The sequence below is a fragment of the Rhinolophus sinicus genome, linkage group LG07 (genome assembly GCF_036562045.2).
Source record: "Rhinolophus sinicus isolate RSC01 linkage group LG07, ASM3656204v1, whole genome shotgun sequence".
Lineage (NCBI taxonomy): Eukaryota > Metazoa > Chordata > Mammalia > Chiroptera > Rhinolophidae > Rhinolophus > Rhinolophus sinicus.
The window spans coordinates 20,962,666-20,979,365 of NC_133757.1; the positions used below are offsets into that span (position 1 = coordinate 20,962,666).

At 38.2% G+C, this 16,700-nt stretch overlaps 2 protein-coding genes across 5 annotated transcripts in view; one reads left to right on the top strand and one right to left on the bottom strand.

Annotated features, from left to right (window-relative positions):
• Positions 1 to 226: 226 nt before the first annotated feature.
• SFR1 (SWI5 dependent homologous recombination repair protein 1) lies at positions 227 to 4,140 on the bottom strand. Of its 3 annotated transcripts, none has more exons than XM_074339093.1 (4): positions 4,003 to 4,140; positions 2,962 to 3,083; positions 1,953 to 2,351; positions 227 to 893 (listed from the first exon to the last, which is right to left on the bottom strand). In XM_074339093.1, exons 1-4 carry the CDS (start codon positions 4,067 to 4,069, stop codon positions 702 to 704), a joined length of 780 nt encoding a protein of 259 aa, XP_074195194.1. In that variant the 5' UTR covers positions 4,070 to 4,140; the 3' UTR covers positions 227 to 701. The 3 variants fall into 3 exon arrangements, with proteins under 3 accessions (XP_074195194.1, XP_019580630.2, XP_019580631.2); XM_019725071.2 differs by lacking the exon at positions 4,003 to 4,140 and adding an exon at positions 3,888 to 3,952; XM_019725072.2 differs by lacking the exon at positions 4,003 to 4,140 and adding an exon at positions 3,802 to 3,952.
• Positions 4,141 to 4,181: 41 nt separating this feature from the next.
• The window catches only part of COL17A1 (collagen type XVII alpha 1 chain), an 81,762-nt gene continuing 69,243 nt past the window's right edge, over positions 4,182 to 16,700 (top strand). For both annotated transcript variants that reach the window (XM_019725069.2, XM_074339092.1), the window contains exons 1-2: positions 4,182 to 4,580; positions 7,587 to 7,691. The gene's annotated coding sequence lies outside the window, so the exon portion shown is untranslated. The remainder of the gene's footprint in view (positions 4,581 to 7,586; positions 7,692 to 16,700) is intronic.

Here is a 16,700-nt window from a genome sequence, read left to right on the forward strand (position 1 = left end):
GTGCCAATCCATCTCCCCATAGAAGTAGTTCAAGAAAACAAGTATGAAAATCTTAGTTTAATCTATTTCATAGATGAAGCTAGAAAGGTAGATGAATATGAAAGACTTGGTAGGCCATACCACCTTGAAGCGGGAGAGGAAGATAATGTGATTTCGTAAGAGATAGATGGTATTTTACTAAATGAGATAAGGCATACAAGAAACAAATCTGAAGAGACAGGAAGAATAGAATTCCGGACATACGAGTTTAATTACCTGTAGGACCATCCAGATGAAAATATATGCCAAATACATGGAAACAGATTCATAAACTTAGGATAGAGGCAAGCATTTTTTTGACCAGTTTAGGTTTAGACATTCACCAGACTGGACTATATTTTTTAACATTTAAGACAAAACCTTTTTACCACAATAAAACAAAACAATGTATTACAACTTCCAGAACTGCACAAATTATTTTTTAAAACACGATTTAAATTTTTTTTTCACATTTTTTTAAATGTAAAATTTTCTTTGGCAAATTTATCCAAAATAAAAAATTTTCATTTTAGAACTTAGTTTACATCTATATAACAGAGTACCCTAAACTGATGTTCATCAAGATACCTTTCTCTACGCCCCAGTGGTTTTTATCTCCCCTTTAAAATGTAGTATCTTTTAAGCCGTTATTCTCAAAGATATTCTGGAGAAAACAATATGAATTAAACATCTATAAATTCTTCTTCATTTCTGTTATAATGTAGCAATTTATCATCTAACCCATAGTGATCTATTAACTGAGTAAGGCTGAGTTTTTTGTTCTCCTGGGACATGGCTGACTGCAACTCATAAAGCAACAGCTGGCTACAGCTTCTCCACTTCTTTATTAGCAACTGTAACTGAGACAGGTCATTCTGAAACAGAAAAGAAAAACATGTTAAGTGTATAGACTTAAAAAGGCATCCTATTTTAACTTTCTTAATGAAAGCTGTTAAAGCAGTCAGTGAGTAGGTTTGAAGGGTAACACGCTTGTCATGAATGGGACTTCTACGCAGGAAAAAGTAGGGTGGTTTTAAGTAGAATAGTTACAGTGACACTCAAATTGAGTTCTATGGCTCTTTTGTTTGGTCTAAGCTCTGGGCTTACCCTCAGGGAAAAAAATCAATCATTAAATAGGGCAAAACTGCATATGTAAAGAAGCAACAATGTAGATTTTTTTAAAAATTCACTTTTCTTATTATAACTGTACTTTAAAATTGAGAATACTCAAATTAAAAATATTTTTCAACATTCACTCTCATAAAACAAAAACAGTTATATTTAGAAAAATTTTAAAAATTCGAGAGCAAATAAGATATATTATTCCATCATTTATTCCATATCACTGGGAAAGAAGGAGCAATTACATATACATGAGTGATCCAAGGAAGTAAAAGTTATCGTCTTCCAAGTGCCCAAGTTCTATTTAATTCAACCTATCTGGGTTGAAATCTAAACTCAAATATATACTTGTTTTCTCAAACAAAATGCCTGAGAACTTCAATAATTTGGAGGAACAAGATCATTAGTAAAAATATTTTATGTACTCTGTGGCCCATTTTTAGCTTTTTTAAATCATTCACTGTCAGCTGTCACTTCTGTTGTCATTGTACTTGCATCTAACATTTGATACTTCTAATACTGCTACAGGCTGGAAAAGTTTCAACTGCATATTAAATGAGAGCTGGAACTTTTAAAAAAGTTGTATCTGGTATGTAGAGGCCTCTGCTACTGTACTCTAAATCTGACATATTTGAGTTCAAAGTTGTGGGAAGCCAGGTTTCTGGATGCTTGGCTTATTGCTCATTATGCTAAAATAATTTTCTCTTTTTGAAATGACTTTCTTATAATTTATCTAAAAATAAAAACTAAATTTAAAAAATAATTTAAAAAATTTAAAAATAATTATGCAATGGTTCTGAAATTATTCTCACCTTTGATCTGTACATTTTGACTAGTTTTAGCCTCCGAAGAAGGTCTTCTTTCTCCTGAATTTGCTTCACCAATTTTGCTTTTTCTTCGTTTAATCCTTGTTTGGGAAGATTCTCATTCGCAAAGTCATTCTGGAGATCACTGCAAGACCCAGTAGATTCACATGCATTGATATTCTTGATGGTATTTTTCAAATATGTATTTTCTTTAAATTCACTGTCAATGTGTTTAAAATTTTCTTGAAATTCCAAGCAGTTTTCTTCTGTTGAAGATGCTGGTTTCTCTGAAAAGTTCTGATTGTTTTCTTCATTCTCTATTTTAAGACGTTTTACCACACTGTAACAGGAATTAAATGAAGATCTAGTTTTCCTTAACCGTTCTCTAAGTGTTGCACTCATAGGCTGTAAAAAGGCACAAATATTAATAATGTTAATCAAGAAAAATATTGTTGACGTAAATAAATCTACTACTAGAAATAAAGACCTTACATTTCTATGGTGCACACCACTAGATGGCTTTCTGTCTCCATGTATCTGAAGTAACCATCACAAAATGTCTAATTCCTGGAAGCTCCATTCATTTTATTCTTTTTATTTTAGCAAAGTGAGCACTCTTCTAAGTGTTGAGATACTTATCCCAGTAATCACAAACATTTGTTCAGCAACTAGCACATGCCTGACACTATTCTAGGTGTTTCAGAGTTACACATTAAGGAAAAGACCTAGAGCCTGTCACCAAAAACCTTCATAACAATGCAGATTCATAAATTTCTTTGATTTGTAATGTTTTAATAACCTGATCTGAAACTAAATGAAATAATTGATTCAAGATGAAAATTTGGGGGTGGGGAAAGGTCAAATACATTATCTTAGAAGATCTAAAATTACTTAATACATACTTATTAATGCTACATATCACGTTAATAATCTTCAGTAGATTTAAAACCACCATTGCCACAATAATTAGAAATGATAGAATTGGTGCACTCTAAAAAACTAAGATTTTTCATACTTGTTTTCTTGAACTACTTCTGTGGGGAGAGGGTGGATTGGCACAGGCATGTGGAGTGGTAGGTAAAATCACAGCTGAGTCTGAAGGGCTTTCCATCTTGAAAATGAACCCTTGGTTTACTTCTAAAAAAAGACAAAAATAATCACAAAATAGCAATCAAATTAACCCACATCTCCATACATCCCTCAGTGTTTATCCAAGTTTTTATTGTAGGTAACATCAGCAAGTAAGCTAGTAACTTCCTCTTTCATTTAGTTGTGATTCATTCTTGCTTTTTGTTGTCGTTTTCCATTTACCCTCCCAAATAAGGTCCATCGTGGCTGTTTTCTAATTATAAATTAACTAGCTAGCGTCTCATATAAACGAGACTCTCCATTTGTTTTTATCAAAATATTCTCAAATCTGCCACATGGGGGTTGGGGTAAAGAACAACTTTGGACAGTCTGGAATTCTTTAATTTCGTTACGCCAGCTTCTTCATAACGAAAGGAAATGTAACTGATATTTTGACTCAAAGGACATGATCAGACCTGTCACACTACCCTAAGCCATAAAAGCTGTTGTGACTAGAACCAATGACGCTTCAGGCCTGAGGGATAAGGAACACAAGCCGAGATAAATTTATAGCTGTCTGCGTCGTTTTAGTTTACGTAGTGAATAGACCCTGAAAAGGAGAGTGGACTTGTTTGTTTCTTCAAAGGCATCAACTTTACAGAGAAAAAAGGGGGGGGGGGGACAGAGAAAAAGCGTCCTCCTTCCCTCCCACCACTGCAGAAAACCGACACTAGCCCTCGAGAGACCCCAGGCCTGAGGCGGGATTGAGGGATCCCCTGAGCCGGACGGCGGAAAGGGAGCTCTGTGCGACTGCACAGCCGATTCCGGACGGTGTCCAGCTCTCAAACATCCACTCGCCACCCCGTACGCTACCTCCCTCCGCCATCCCCAGAGCGTAGGAAAACCGAGCAACCACAGCCGCGAATGCTCGCGTTCCAGGGGTGGGGGCGCACGGGAAGCGGAAAAGACGTGCGATTGGCCGGAATACCTGACATGCGCAGCTCTTCTTCTCCCCGCGCCCAAGTGGCAACTGCCGCGCGCGCGGCCTCGAGCATCCGCGACGGGGCGGGGGCGGGGCCACGAGGGAGGCGGCAGAATCGAGGGATTGGCCAGATTGACTGACGCGCGCAGCTCTGCTCCATCCGGCGCTTCAGCACGGCGGGATTGCGCGCGCGCAGTCGTGAGCCTTGGCCGCGTTGGGTGCGGGTTGGGATGAGCTGCGAGAAGGGCTGACGGATCCCCACGAGACTGCGCTCGTCTTCGCGGCTTCCGCTCCCTCCTCTTTCCCTTCAAAGCCTTTCCTGCATTTTGAGTGTTGGTGCAGTACGCCTGAGGATGCCCCCCCCACACACACTCTCTTGGCTCCGGTCTCTCTCTTCTCGCTCACGACAGCAAAGGCCTTTCCGCAGACTTGACCGCATCAAAAGTCGCAGGGCCTGCTGTGTGTTCAATTTACAGCTTGTAAACTCCCCAAAGGCAGAGGCCACAAAAGAGCAGCACTGAGTTAAATGGCCTGTTGAGAATCCAACATGTTAGAAATGTCTCCAAGAATCCCTGCGGATGCAGGTGAGCTAATTTCTAGCCTTTGCTGCCACAAACGTGGCGGTCCAGTCCCAGGTGTTCTATTGTATCTACTCAAAATGTAGATTCCTTGGCTTGGCTTCAATTCTTAATCAAATCTGAGAGAAAATGGAGGCCAATGAAATCTGTTGTGGTGCAATAAAGGAAGTAGAACAAGCCCTAAATAACATGATATTGGACCGGAATTAAGATATTTGAAGCAAACATGGCCCTTGCTGAATGTTGGGCGGCGACATCCTCAGTCTAATACATCCTCTCCGTTTCCTGTGTGGCGATGTTCTGTTTCTGCCCAACAACAAAGTTAACTCAATTGGGTGGAACCCTGCATTTAGGGAAAGACAGTTGAGTAATTTCTGAGTCAAGAGGAAGTTGGGAATTTTAAGGGGCCAGTGTTTTCAATCCTAGTGAAGGGGCATCTTAAACGTTGACACTGTCTCTTTACTAACATCTGTCTGATAATGGCTTAGAAGTAGCCAGGACCCAAAAGAATACTAAGTCCTAAACAGTCGGATATAAATACAGAACCTGAAGATACCTAATGAAGTGATTAAAGACAAACGTGGGAATCAAATTGCCGAGGTTCATATCCTGACATTATTTTACGTGCTTTGTAACGTAGTGTCTCTGTGCCTTGGTTTTCTCAGTGGGTAAAAATGGGGTATAAAAGGGATTGGAGATTAAATGAGAATGTATTACAGGCAATGAGAACAGCACTAGGTATCTAGGAAGCACTCAATAGTTGTTATATATGCAACTGTATTCACCATTCCCTAATTGATTTAAAGGAATGCATCACATAATTCCTTCATCCCTCATTTATCTCCCCAAAAAAGGCCACAGATTTGTCTTAAAGGTGCTGTGATCTGTAAGATCTCTCACAATCTAAGCCATAAATAGCAGAAAACTTGGCTCCTCCATAATAATATGTATTCCATTCCTTCTAAATTTTTCAAAACTTATATAAATTAACCTCAGGAATTTACAAAATGAAAGCGAGAACTCATCATTTTTTGATACAGGTGTTACTCGCTTAACCAAGCCACAGTTCCTAGTTTGTACATTTATTTCTCCCTTTAGTCATCCATTGGCATCAGTTACACTGAAAAAAGCAGAATGATTTGTCCTGACACTAGACACATAATGCAGACTCTGCGTATTCTTTATACCTTGGGGCATAAGGTTGGGTTGTTTTTGATTCCCTAAAATCAGCTGCTCCAAAAACCTTTTATCATTACAACCTAAGCTTAGAGCTGTTTTTGCTGGCAGCGTAAAGAAAAACATCTTGCCTTGTAAATGTTCTGACTTGCTTATTATGTGAACTGGTATATTAAAATGGGATTGTTTTGGCCAGATTTTCAAAGAACTTCAGAATAAGTACTCAGAAAAACCTGTTGTTCAGAAATGTGCATTTGTTGACCTGTATCTCTGACTTCATGTATTACTAAAATTGAATGATCTTCCCATACATAAGTTTGTATTTTACTTACTCCCATCACATACCAAAATGGAAACATATCTTCCACTCTCAGTTTATTTAAGGGATCTGGAATATAGCCCCTATAGTTTTCATCGTACCTTTAGATGAAGCCTCGCAAATGTTTTCATGTCTGTGGGATCCTGAAATCTACTGACCTTCAAGATGTTTGGTATTTCTGACACAAGACATTGTATGTTTCATACGAAACTTTCTAGGTGGGGAAAAATACTGCCCCAGAGAGCCAGAAGGCAAGGACTCCTTACTCAACCATGGAGAATAATTTGAGCACTAGAAGTCAATGACAATAGTAATTAATATCAATCTAAGGCAGCTTTCTCTGTGTGTTTTTAAATTTCTTCAATACCCAAGGCTACTGTTAACCACTTTGTTATTCATCAGGGAGTGGTAAAATGCTTTCTTCCATTCTTGTCTGTGATTATTGTGGGTGGGATGATGACATAGACCTAAAAATCTTTATGAGGTTTTTTTATTCTTTTTTAATAGCAAGGAGAGAATAGTGACTAGTGTCTCCCTGTCCCCACCCCCCTCGTTCCTTTTCTCCATACAAGCACACACCCACTTTCAAGCTACAATTTAAAATTTCATTTCAGTAGACTTATTTTTTAAATTCTTGCTTTAACATTATTTTTCAAATCTTAACAATAATCTCACGATGACCCAAATTCTATTCCATTGACTTTTCTGTGTTGACAAATAATTTTATATCATGCAGACATAGATAGTATCCATAGGTATTTTTTTAAACAGTTAAAAAATATAAATATACACTTTAAAAACTAGAATTTAAATCCACTTGGGTGAGGAATTATGCAGAATCCACATGATTAAGGAGGCTTATAATGTTCATTAAGACAAGTTAAACAAATTTAATACAGATTTATAACAAGAAAATCTACTAAATTTTCTTAATTGGCTTTAAGTATTTCTTACAACATTTATATATAATTGGAAAATTGCCTTCAAAAACTCTCTAGGTTTCTCTTCCCTTGAATTCAAGTCTCATCTTACAGATCTATCCATGGTAAATAAAAGTTGTTTTAGTACTCTGTCATCCCATAAATTTCCCTTTGAGAATAACTGATATATTATTTCTATTTCTTTTCCCTATTACCTAAAGATCTCATATGGAATTCTATAATGTGTAAGTGATTCGCTTGTACGCAATGTTAAAGAATTTATCAAAGGGTGACCTTTGTGGGTAAACCGTTTAATATTCTTTAGCCAAGTTAAGTAAAAAAGATTTTATTTTCAACCTCAAGATGAAAGAGCCCTTGACTTAACTATTTGGCAAGCCTGAAAAGTTGCCTCACTGAGTGGAACAGCTACCTAAACTGTAGAGATATGGGGATTGTCAATAGTATTAGTGTCATAAAAACCTGTCCACCACCAGGCAACTAAAAAATTTATCCGATAACTAATATTGAGGGTAATATACTGAACAAGAACCTAAAGAGCTCCTTTCACCTGAAGTTCCTTTCCTTTTATTCTCTCAGATCTGGCATTTTGTCAAGACCGTTGGAGACCAGAGAAACAAGACTGTCTGTGATTCACTGCTATTACTGGGGCGTGTTCTCCTCAAGAAGAATGGAGTGATTCAGGTTAGATTAATAACTGTGAGGAAGGGGGTAGGGTGTGTGTGGGTGGGAGGGTCATGGCAGAGGAGTTAGATTGTGGAAAAGTAATGGTAATAAAAGTATTGCTCAGGGCCACATCTTTCTCAGATCCTTTATTAACTCAGAAATGTCACCACTGCATTCATTTAGAGAAAGAAAAAGGCATTAGATGTCAGCAAATCCTTAAGCAGCAGAACATGTTTTATAATCATCTTTAACTACTTGAAGTTTGAGGGATAAAAATTCCCAAGATAATTTCACAGTGCTGTTTTGAAATCTGGTTAAAGTGACTGCAAAGAAGTCAACTCACTTTTCTTTCAACGCTTGCCTGTCATGTCAAGGGTGACATGAGGGAGCAAGGGTAACTAATGGTACCAGGAAAATAGGACTTAAGAGACCACTCTACCATGTTCTAGGACTCTTTTGGTCTTTTTACTTCTGTTCTTCCACCCCTTGGCAAACTTTCATGATAAGTATAACACTAGTAGAGAAAATCTGTGAGTTAGACAGTACCAGGAATTTTCCTACCCTATTCAGGATCTGAGAGCTAGATTGAAACTTAATCCCTTTCCCACTCCCAAATGCAACATGAAATGTCCTAGATTTTCATCATGGACCTTTATGAGCAGTACCAAATCCACTGAATGCAGAGTTCCTGACCAGGTAGTCCGAATCACCAGGGAGAATCCATTGGAGAGGCATGATCAAAGATGGGGGAGGTGCCTGGAGCAAAGGCATCTCTTCTTTGATCCTCTCCCTTCCACCTCCAAGACTGTGCCCAGTGCCCATGTCCCCTACACCGTGTTTAAATTACACAGGTCCTCAGTGACATCAACATTACCCAACTCTCCACCTGTGTCACACCTGTGTGGCTAACAAAAAATGATGTGTGAAGTTTAATTATGACGCTGATGATCCTCAATTGAGAAATGCAATCACTGTTTTTTACAGCGACCGTATTACATTTTTCCCATGGATAAGGTCTTGGAAAAGAAAGAGAATACAGGTACATTCACCATAATATGGTCCTCCAAGATTCACCCAGCAATTTAGACTTTGTTAACACAAGATTAAGACTAATAATACTTTTCCTTCAACAACGTATACCTCTAACTTGAACTTTTCCCACCCTCCCACCTCCCAAAATTTCCATTTATGGACCATTCTGGTTATTATTATAGCAGCTATGAGTGGGGTTAAGTCCCTAAAATAAACTCTAGGAAGAAAATTCATTTCAGAAAAAGGAATTCATGGATATCAAATAGTAGATGCAATGAGCCACACCTGAAGTGCCTCTCTACATCATCTCAGTTCTTTTTCACGTGGTGTAAGTGACTAGGTCTGGATCAAATTATCCTTTTCTTTTCTTTTTTCTTTTTAGTAGTTTCAGGTGTACAAAACAATGCACTAGTTAGACATTTCACCCCTCACAAAGTGATAACCCCCCTCCCCCAATCTGTTGCCCCTCTGACATCATATAGCTCTATTACAATTCCATTGATTCTATTCCTTATGCTGTACTCCATAAAACTATCCTTTTCTTAAAGTCGCTGATAAGCCTTTCGTTTATTATTTTCTTAAGTCAAGAGAAGATTATTTGTTTTCCAGTATCTGTAGTACATGGAAATGATGGCTTAGTGTATTTCCATTGTGTTGTTTACTCTCTTCCTTACACTCTGTTGTAAGTTGTGAATCTATGCCCTTCTATGTATGCGGGACATTGAAAGCTCAACCTCTATGTTGCTGAAGATCTGCTGTGAGTGGAACTCATACCAAATGCAGGGATAACACCAGCAAAAATGGCCTTCTCGGACTTTTGAAAGCCTGTCATTTGGCAGATACCGTGCCATGATACCAAAGAACCCAGGTTTGGGTTTTGGAAAGCTGGCACCTAATGACATCCACATTTGTTAAGCAATTTATTTTGAAACTATAAATTATAAACTGCCCATAGGTTTTAAAAAAGGGACAACAAGCATTACTACAGGTTGACATTATCTGAAATACTTTCCTAGCCTACCTCTGGGCCATTGAAATAGGGTATTTTGAACCTGTATGTACACGTTTAAGATTTTTGTGAAACTGCCAAATCTTTAATACAACAATATGTGCAATTGAGCTGCCCAAAAGGAATGAGTTTGAATCTTTGACAAGATATTCCTCTTTTTAAAAAAGCAGTTTCACAAGTACGTATTATTTTTACTCACAGCTGTTTTCCTCAGATTTTGAAGGTATATAAAGCTGACTTTGTTTCATTCCAATAATTATCTACAAGGATAGCAATTTATTTTCAGTCACTAGTTTTCAGGATGAATCAATCAACCAATTTTACCCACCATTACAAAGCTGTCTGCTATGAACACTTTCATTTTTATAATTTGAAAGAATTAGATTTATTGCTCCCCTCACCTAGGTAGAATTCTTCTGTGCTCAGAATGGGATTAAGTCCCCAAAATAAACTCTAGGAAGAAAATTCATTTCATAAAATGAAATTCATGTATATCAAACAGTAGATGTGGTGAGCTAGTACCTGAAGTGACTTGATTTTGAGAAGTGAAAATAGCATGTTATTACAGGTTTGAAAGACTACAGGTAAGAATTATGTGGACTAATGAGAGTATTTAGGAGGCTGAAATTGAACATTTGCATACTAATTGGCAGCTCTCAAGGCAAGCCTTACAAACCATCACCTTCCAATCAATAACTGCTCAAGCTAAGACTACAAGAAGATTTTCTGGGCCACTTCATTCATAACTGAAGCTGTTCTCAAGAGTTCAAAATTCCCTGCCAAGAATTTTGTAGGACAGGGAAAGGGAGGGGAGGAAAGGGAATGAGAAGGAAGTGGGAGGAAAGGGAAGAGCTGGGTAGGTGAGGGGAAGAAAGGGAAGGAGGAAAAAGGGGAGAGGAGGGAAGGGGAAGAAAGAGGAGGAAGACATCTTTGCTACATGTTTCTTGCCCTTAACCAGAACAAAACTCTTGTGTTTTAAAACACTATTTTTTTATAACCGATTGCTAATGACTAGGCTTGTTTACTTCATACTATAAAGTATTCTGTAGATTTAACCTGGAGTTTGAGGTCCAAATAGCAGACCAAACACCACAAAACCTGGGCACACTTAATTGGGGCTAAACTCTGGGGGAAACCATAATTTCTTTCTTAATGAGAAATGCATACTTTATGTCATTAAGGTCTTTTGATACAACTGAATAGAAAGGATTATGGAAATACAATATTTTGGGATTAATAAAGATGTAAACATGCATTATAGACATACATGTATTTTCATAGGCTTGATGGAATATTATAATAATCAAATTAAACCTAATTATATCTTGTAAATTAGGTAAGCCACATTTTACAGTAGGTGAAATTTTAAATGAGTAAGGCTGTAAGCCACAGACCTTACTTACTTGAGTTTTCTTAGCATTCCAAGACCTTTTCTTTGTTGATTTTTGTTGCTGTATGCAGCGAATTGGGGATGAAATGGACTGTGGTTACAAATTACGAAGGTGAGGTTGCTTAAATCTGTACTAAACATGACATAATCATGGGTTGTCAGTTTAAACTGGGGATAATGGGGAAGTCACTTGGGATTTTTGTTTGAATACAAGTTGTAATGAATACAAATGACACACATTGTTGTTTACAACACTTTTTTTCTGATTCATTCATTCTGATGGGAATATGGCTGCAGCAGGGGATTGGACTAAACCAGAGAAGCCAAGTTCTTTACTGCCACTGCCACTAACAACTCATAAGCTATGTGACTGTCAGATTCTATTAAATTTTATCGTCTGTTTTTTCATCGATGAACGATAGAGAGAAAGATGATCTTTTCCAGCTCTGGGTTTCTCTGATTTTAGTTTTGGTACATTTTGTTGCATCTGAAAAACCAGTCACCACCACCCCCATTAGTTCACAGAGAGTTAAAGTTACAAATAAAATTCCCTATAGAAACAACATAATGACGATATTAGGTTGGTGCAAAAGTAATTGCAGTTTAAAAGGTTAAAAATAATTGCAAAAACTTCATTTACTTTTGCACCAACCTAATACTATGGAAGATGTGCTAGGTGCTGAAGTTGGAAAAGTAAATATATTTTTAGGAGTTTACAAAGACGCATTGGACACATTGGTATTTATCACAAAGATTCATTCAGTACCAGCCCTGGGGGAAAAAATTGTTATATAAAGAATTTTTTGTTTAGTGACCATTCCATCCTCTTAGCAGCCCTTCCCCATCATCTAAGTCCCAGTCTCCCAAGCCCAGGACTACAGGTTACGTCCCATCACCCACCACTTGCCATTATAGGACACATTTGTAGTTACTCTGCGTACTTTTATGGCCATCTTCTGGAACCCATGTCCTTCCTATGTTAATATTTGATGCTTGCTATAGGTGCTCAATAAATGTGTTTTGAATGGGTAAATTTAAGGATGAATGGATTAATTATTTAATCAGTAACTCAAAAGGTGAGAATCCCAAACCAGGTAAGAAGAGAGTGATCGTGTAGCAGTCTAGCAGAGGGAGGGACAGCAGGAATATTAACAGCAGGCAGAACTTTCACTGTGCTCTTCAGATTACTGAAAAATTACTAAATTTATCCTTCTTTAAAAAATGATAAAAGGTAAACTAAATACAATTGATACAGACAAAAAGACTAGTGAATTTAATGCCATAGTGAATGAAGAGTGGGGTTTTGAGAGAAGCCGTTGTAACCCCCCCCACACCTCTTCACCCCCATCCCCCACCCCCAGGCAAAATCCTACTTTTAAAAAGCTCTTGCATTGCTGGTGGGAAGGTAAAAATGGTACAGCCACTGTGGAAAAAAGTGTGGCGGTTCTTCAAAAAATTAAACATGGAATTACCACATTGTGAGATAATAGGCAATATATATATTGGTGCCTGCCCTCTCTCCACCCCCAGTTGCTAGCACAGAGCTCCTGAAACCCTTGTAAATGCCTAAGTGATAAGAGCACTATGACCACCCTTTGTTCAAATTTTGGTCTTTTACGCTGGTTCCTGACACAGGGCTCCTAAGTTCCTTGGAGTTTTCTGGGTAGTAGGAGTAGCTTTCCTTCTAACGAAGTAACTCTGCGTGGGCTTCAGAATGGCTCCTGGAGTGGGGCTGGTGACTAGGAAGACCAAGCCATGATTGGTATTTTCAGCCCCGCCCTCGCCACCCCGACTTTTCTAGAGAGAGGAGAGGGGCTGGAAATAGAGTTAATAACTGATCATGCCTACGTGAGGAAGCCTCCATAAACTCCCAGTAGTATGGGAATCGGAAAGCTTCCAGGTGTGTGAACATATCTGCGTACTGGGAGGGTGATGCACTTCAACTCTGTGCAGACAGAAGCTCTTATGCTCAGAACCCTCCCAGATCTCGACCTGTGTATCCCTTCATCTGGCTGTTCATCTGTATCCTTTACCATATCCTTTGATACTGTGTTTCCCCGAAAATAAGACCTAGCCGGACCATCAGCTCTAATGCATCTTTTGGAGCTAAAATTAATGTAAGACCCAGTCTTATTTTAATATATGACCAGGTCTTTGATATAATATAATGTAATGTAATATAATATAATACCCAGTCTATAATATCATATCATATCATACCAGGTCTTGTATTAATTTCTGCTCTAAAAGATGCATTAGAGCTGATGGTCCAGCTAGGTCTTATTTTTTGGGAAACACGGTAATCTGGTAAACATTTTTCCCTGAGTTCTTGAGCCATTCTAAAAAATAATCGAATCCAAGGGGGAGAGGGTCATGGGAACCTCCAATTTGTAGCCAAACGTGACAGAAGTTGTGGGGAGCCATACTATTTATGATTGGCATCTGGGGGGGGGTAGTCTCATGGGACTGAGCCCTTAACCTGTGGGATCTGATGCTACCTCCAGGCAGACAATATTAGAATTGAGGAAATTTTAAGACACCTAGCTGGTGTCACAGAGAATTGCTTGATGTGGGGGGAAAGCCCGCACATCTGATGTTAGAAGTGTCAGAAGTAGTGTGAAAGTAAAGGAGAGACACATAGGAGAAAAGACTGTTGTTGTTTTTTTCCCAAACACACATATGATCAGCAATTCCACTTCTGGGAATTCACCCAGAAGAAATCAGGGACTCAAACAGGTATTTGTACACCAATGCTCATAGCAACCTAATTCACAATAACCAAAAGGTGGAAACAACCCAAATACCCATCAACAGATTAGTGGATAAGCAAAATGTAGTATGTACATATAATGGACTGTTCAACTTTAAAAAGGAATAAAATTCTGGGTGAACCTTGACAACATTATGGTAAGCCAGACAGAAAAGGACAAATATTGTCTGAATCCACTTATGTGAGATATGTAGAGTAGTTAAATTCATAGAAACAGAAGGTAGAATAGTGGTGACTAGGTACTGGGGGGTGAGGGAAATACAGAGTTTTTGTTCAATGGGTACAGAGTTTCAGTTTGGGGTGACAAAAAAGTTCTGGAGTTGGATGGTGGTGTGGTGATGGTTGTACAACAGTGTGAATGTACTTAATGCTATTTTAACTATGCTTAAAATGGTTAAAATGGCCAATTTTATGTATATTTTACCACCCACCCCCCCCAAACCTCCAGAGAACAATGTTCTTTGGCATAACTGATACAAATACTGCACAGCTTCTCTGAGGGGAAAACTGTTTCTCAAATCTAATCTAAAACTTTCAGTTGCCTGTCTTGTTATTTCTTATTGGTGCTTTTATTGGTGCTTCTGTCATTGAACCAAGGAATCATAGAAATGTACACTAAAGATGGGCTTGTTTTCTGGATGATGCCACCAACCCTCTTGGAAGCGCTGCCTTTTGAGTTGCTTTGTTCACAATGGGATGGTTTTTAACAGGTTTATCTTTTCTGCCCCTTACCCAATCCCTTGTGAGAGGCAGCATAATTTGTAGTCTGTGTAGCCAGGGAGGAGTGAAAGTAAGTCAGGTTCATGGAATCAACCCATAACTTCAGCTTCAGGAAAACAAGTCAGATGGTGCAGCCACAAGTAAATATATGATGGGCTGCGTACAAAGACTACTAATTCTATTAATTCTGCTAACCGTGCTATATACCAGTAGTACAACTTCTGGAAAAGGTGAGAAATGTGAATCTTTTCAGGGATAACATAAAAAGGTAAATAGGTTTTATTTATCTGAAAAGCTAAGATTACTGTTTTATTTTGCCCCATTATTCATCTTATTTACGGAAATGTGTCTTGTCTCACTCCTTTTCAACATCACTGCTGCTGCCCAAGCTCTGGGCTGGCTTGGATGCTTGCGAGAGCCTCCTGACAGCTCCTGCCTTCTAGGCTTGCGCACCACTTTCCCTGTGCATCTCATTTCCCACGCTGTTTGTTCTCTAGCCGGCTGCGAGGATGATCTAAAGATCTCAAGATCTTTCAGTGACACCCGATCCTTGTCAGGATAAAATCCAAATTCCTCACCAAATCGCTCATACATACCTTACCAGCTTCATCTTGTGCTATTTCCCAGCACACACCCTGCACACAATCCTTATTAAATTATGTACTTGTAGTTCCCGTGACAGGCCAGGTTCTTCTCCGTATCATCCTGCTTGGTTCTTTTGCCTAGAAAACACATGTGCATGTGCACACTCGTGCACACACACAAACACATACAGACCTCTCCATCTGCCTAATTCCTATTCCTACCTCAAGACTAGGATAAAGGACCAAAATCCCCACTCCCTCTCACTTTTCTTCCCAGTAGCCCACATTCTTCTTTTATTCCTCTCCTACAGATCTTCTAGATATTGTTAGATGCTTTTCCTCTTTCACAGCATCTTGTAGGTATCATACTTGTAATACCTATTTTATCAGAAGTTATTTAAAAGCAGGAACTGTCTTTGATCTCTGTATGCCCAGCACCTGCACAAAAGGCTTAGCAGATTTTGCGTGTTCAACTGGGAGATAATGTGCTAAGGGTAAGGGAAAGTGCTAAGGGAGTTCAGAGAAAGTTGAGTCAAGGAAAGTTTTATGGGGGTGGGGGAGTGGTATTTGAGCTATATTTTTATAATCTTCACAACAATCCTGATAGATTCTTCCTTCTTGGTTTTCAGCCAACATCTTTTTTATATACAACTAATTCTACAATATATTCTACAAGTATTTAAACCTGATTACAGGAGCCAGATACTCCTTGGGTAATATAGTGATAGGTTTATGATTGAAAAGTTTTTAAGCACCTGATTAAAGGGCTTATTGATGTGCTTACAAAATACAATGGGTTGTTATTTTCTACTCTTGCTGTTGTATATTGGGTCATAAAGAAGGATGTATAGGGTAGCAGTTAAGAAAATGGACAGTAGAGTCAGACATACCTGGATTTAGATCTATACTCTGCCCTTATAAGCTATCATAAAAGTGTTTCCTCATACATAAATTGGGGCAATAATATCTACTCCATTAAATGTGATGATGCTGATAAAGTGCTTAATATGGAACATGGGAGATAGTCACACTAAGTGTAATGGTAGTGAAGGTGGTGCTGGTGGTGATTCCTTTAAAGCTGAGGATGGCTGCACGTGGCGGGGCAGTATAAGAAAGCTGCTTGATGAGAGAAATTTTCTCATCTCTTTCATTTCGCTAAATTTTGTTCCAATAGAACAATGGTATTCTGAAGCTGGTCTAAGATGTTTCATAGGTAAAATTAAAAGTAGGGCGATCTTTCTAAATTTGTAGAAAAAAAATAAAATAAGAAATAGAATGCTTTCAATTATAATTTTTTTCCTATATACTCTTCTTAAAAGTTTAGTATCTGCTAATGGGTGACAGGTAGAATGAATAGGTCGCAAATGAATATTAAGAGGAGACAGTAAACTGATTTATTTTAAATGTTTATTCAATATTCAACAAAAATTTGCTATTAAAAGTTTTGGGTTTTTTTGGTAAAAACTTATAAACATGTAGTTTGGTCACTTTTCTTGCATTATTATTGCTCTTATTTCATATG

Bases quoted from the DNA above. Each gene is read 5' to 3' on its own strand.
- SFR1 (XM_074339093.1), bottom strand. From the start codon at position 4,069: ATGCTCGAGGCCGCGCGCGCGGCAGTTGCCACTTGGGCGCGGGGAGAA. The intron at 3,084-4,002 runs GTATTCCGGCCA...GTCTTTTTTTAG, and splicing joins AGAAGAGCTGCGCATGTCAG to AAGTAAACCAAGGGTTCATT. The intron at 894-1,952 runs GTGAGAATAATT...TTTCTGTTTCAG, and splicing joins TCAAAATGTACAGATCAAAG to AATGACCTGTCTCAGTTACA.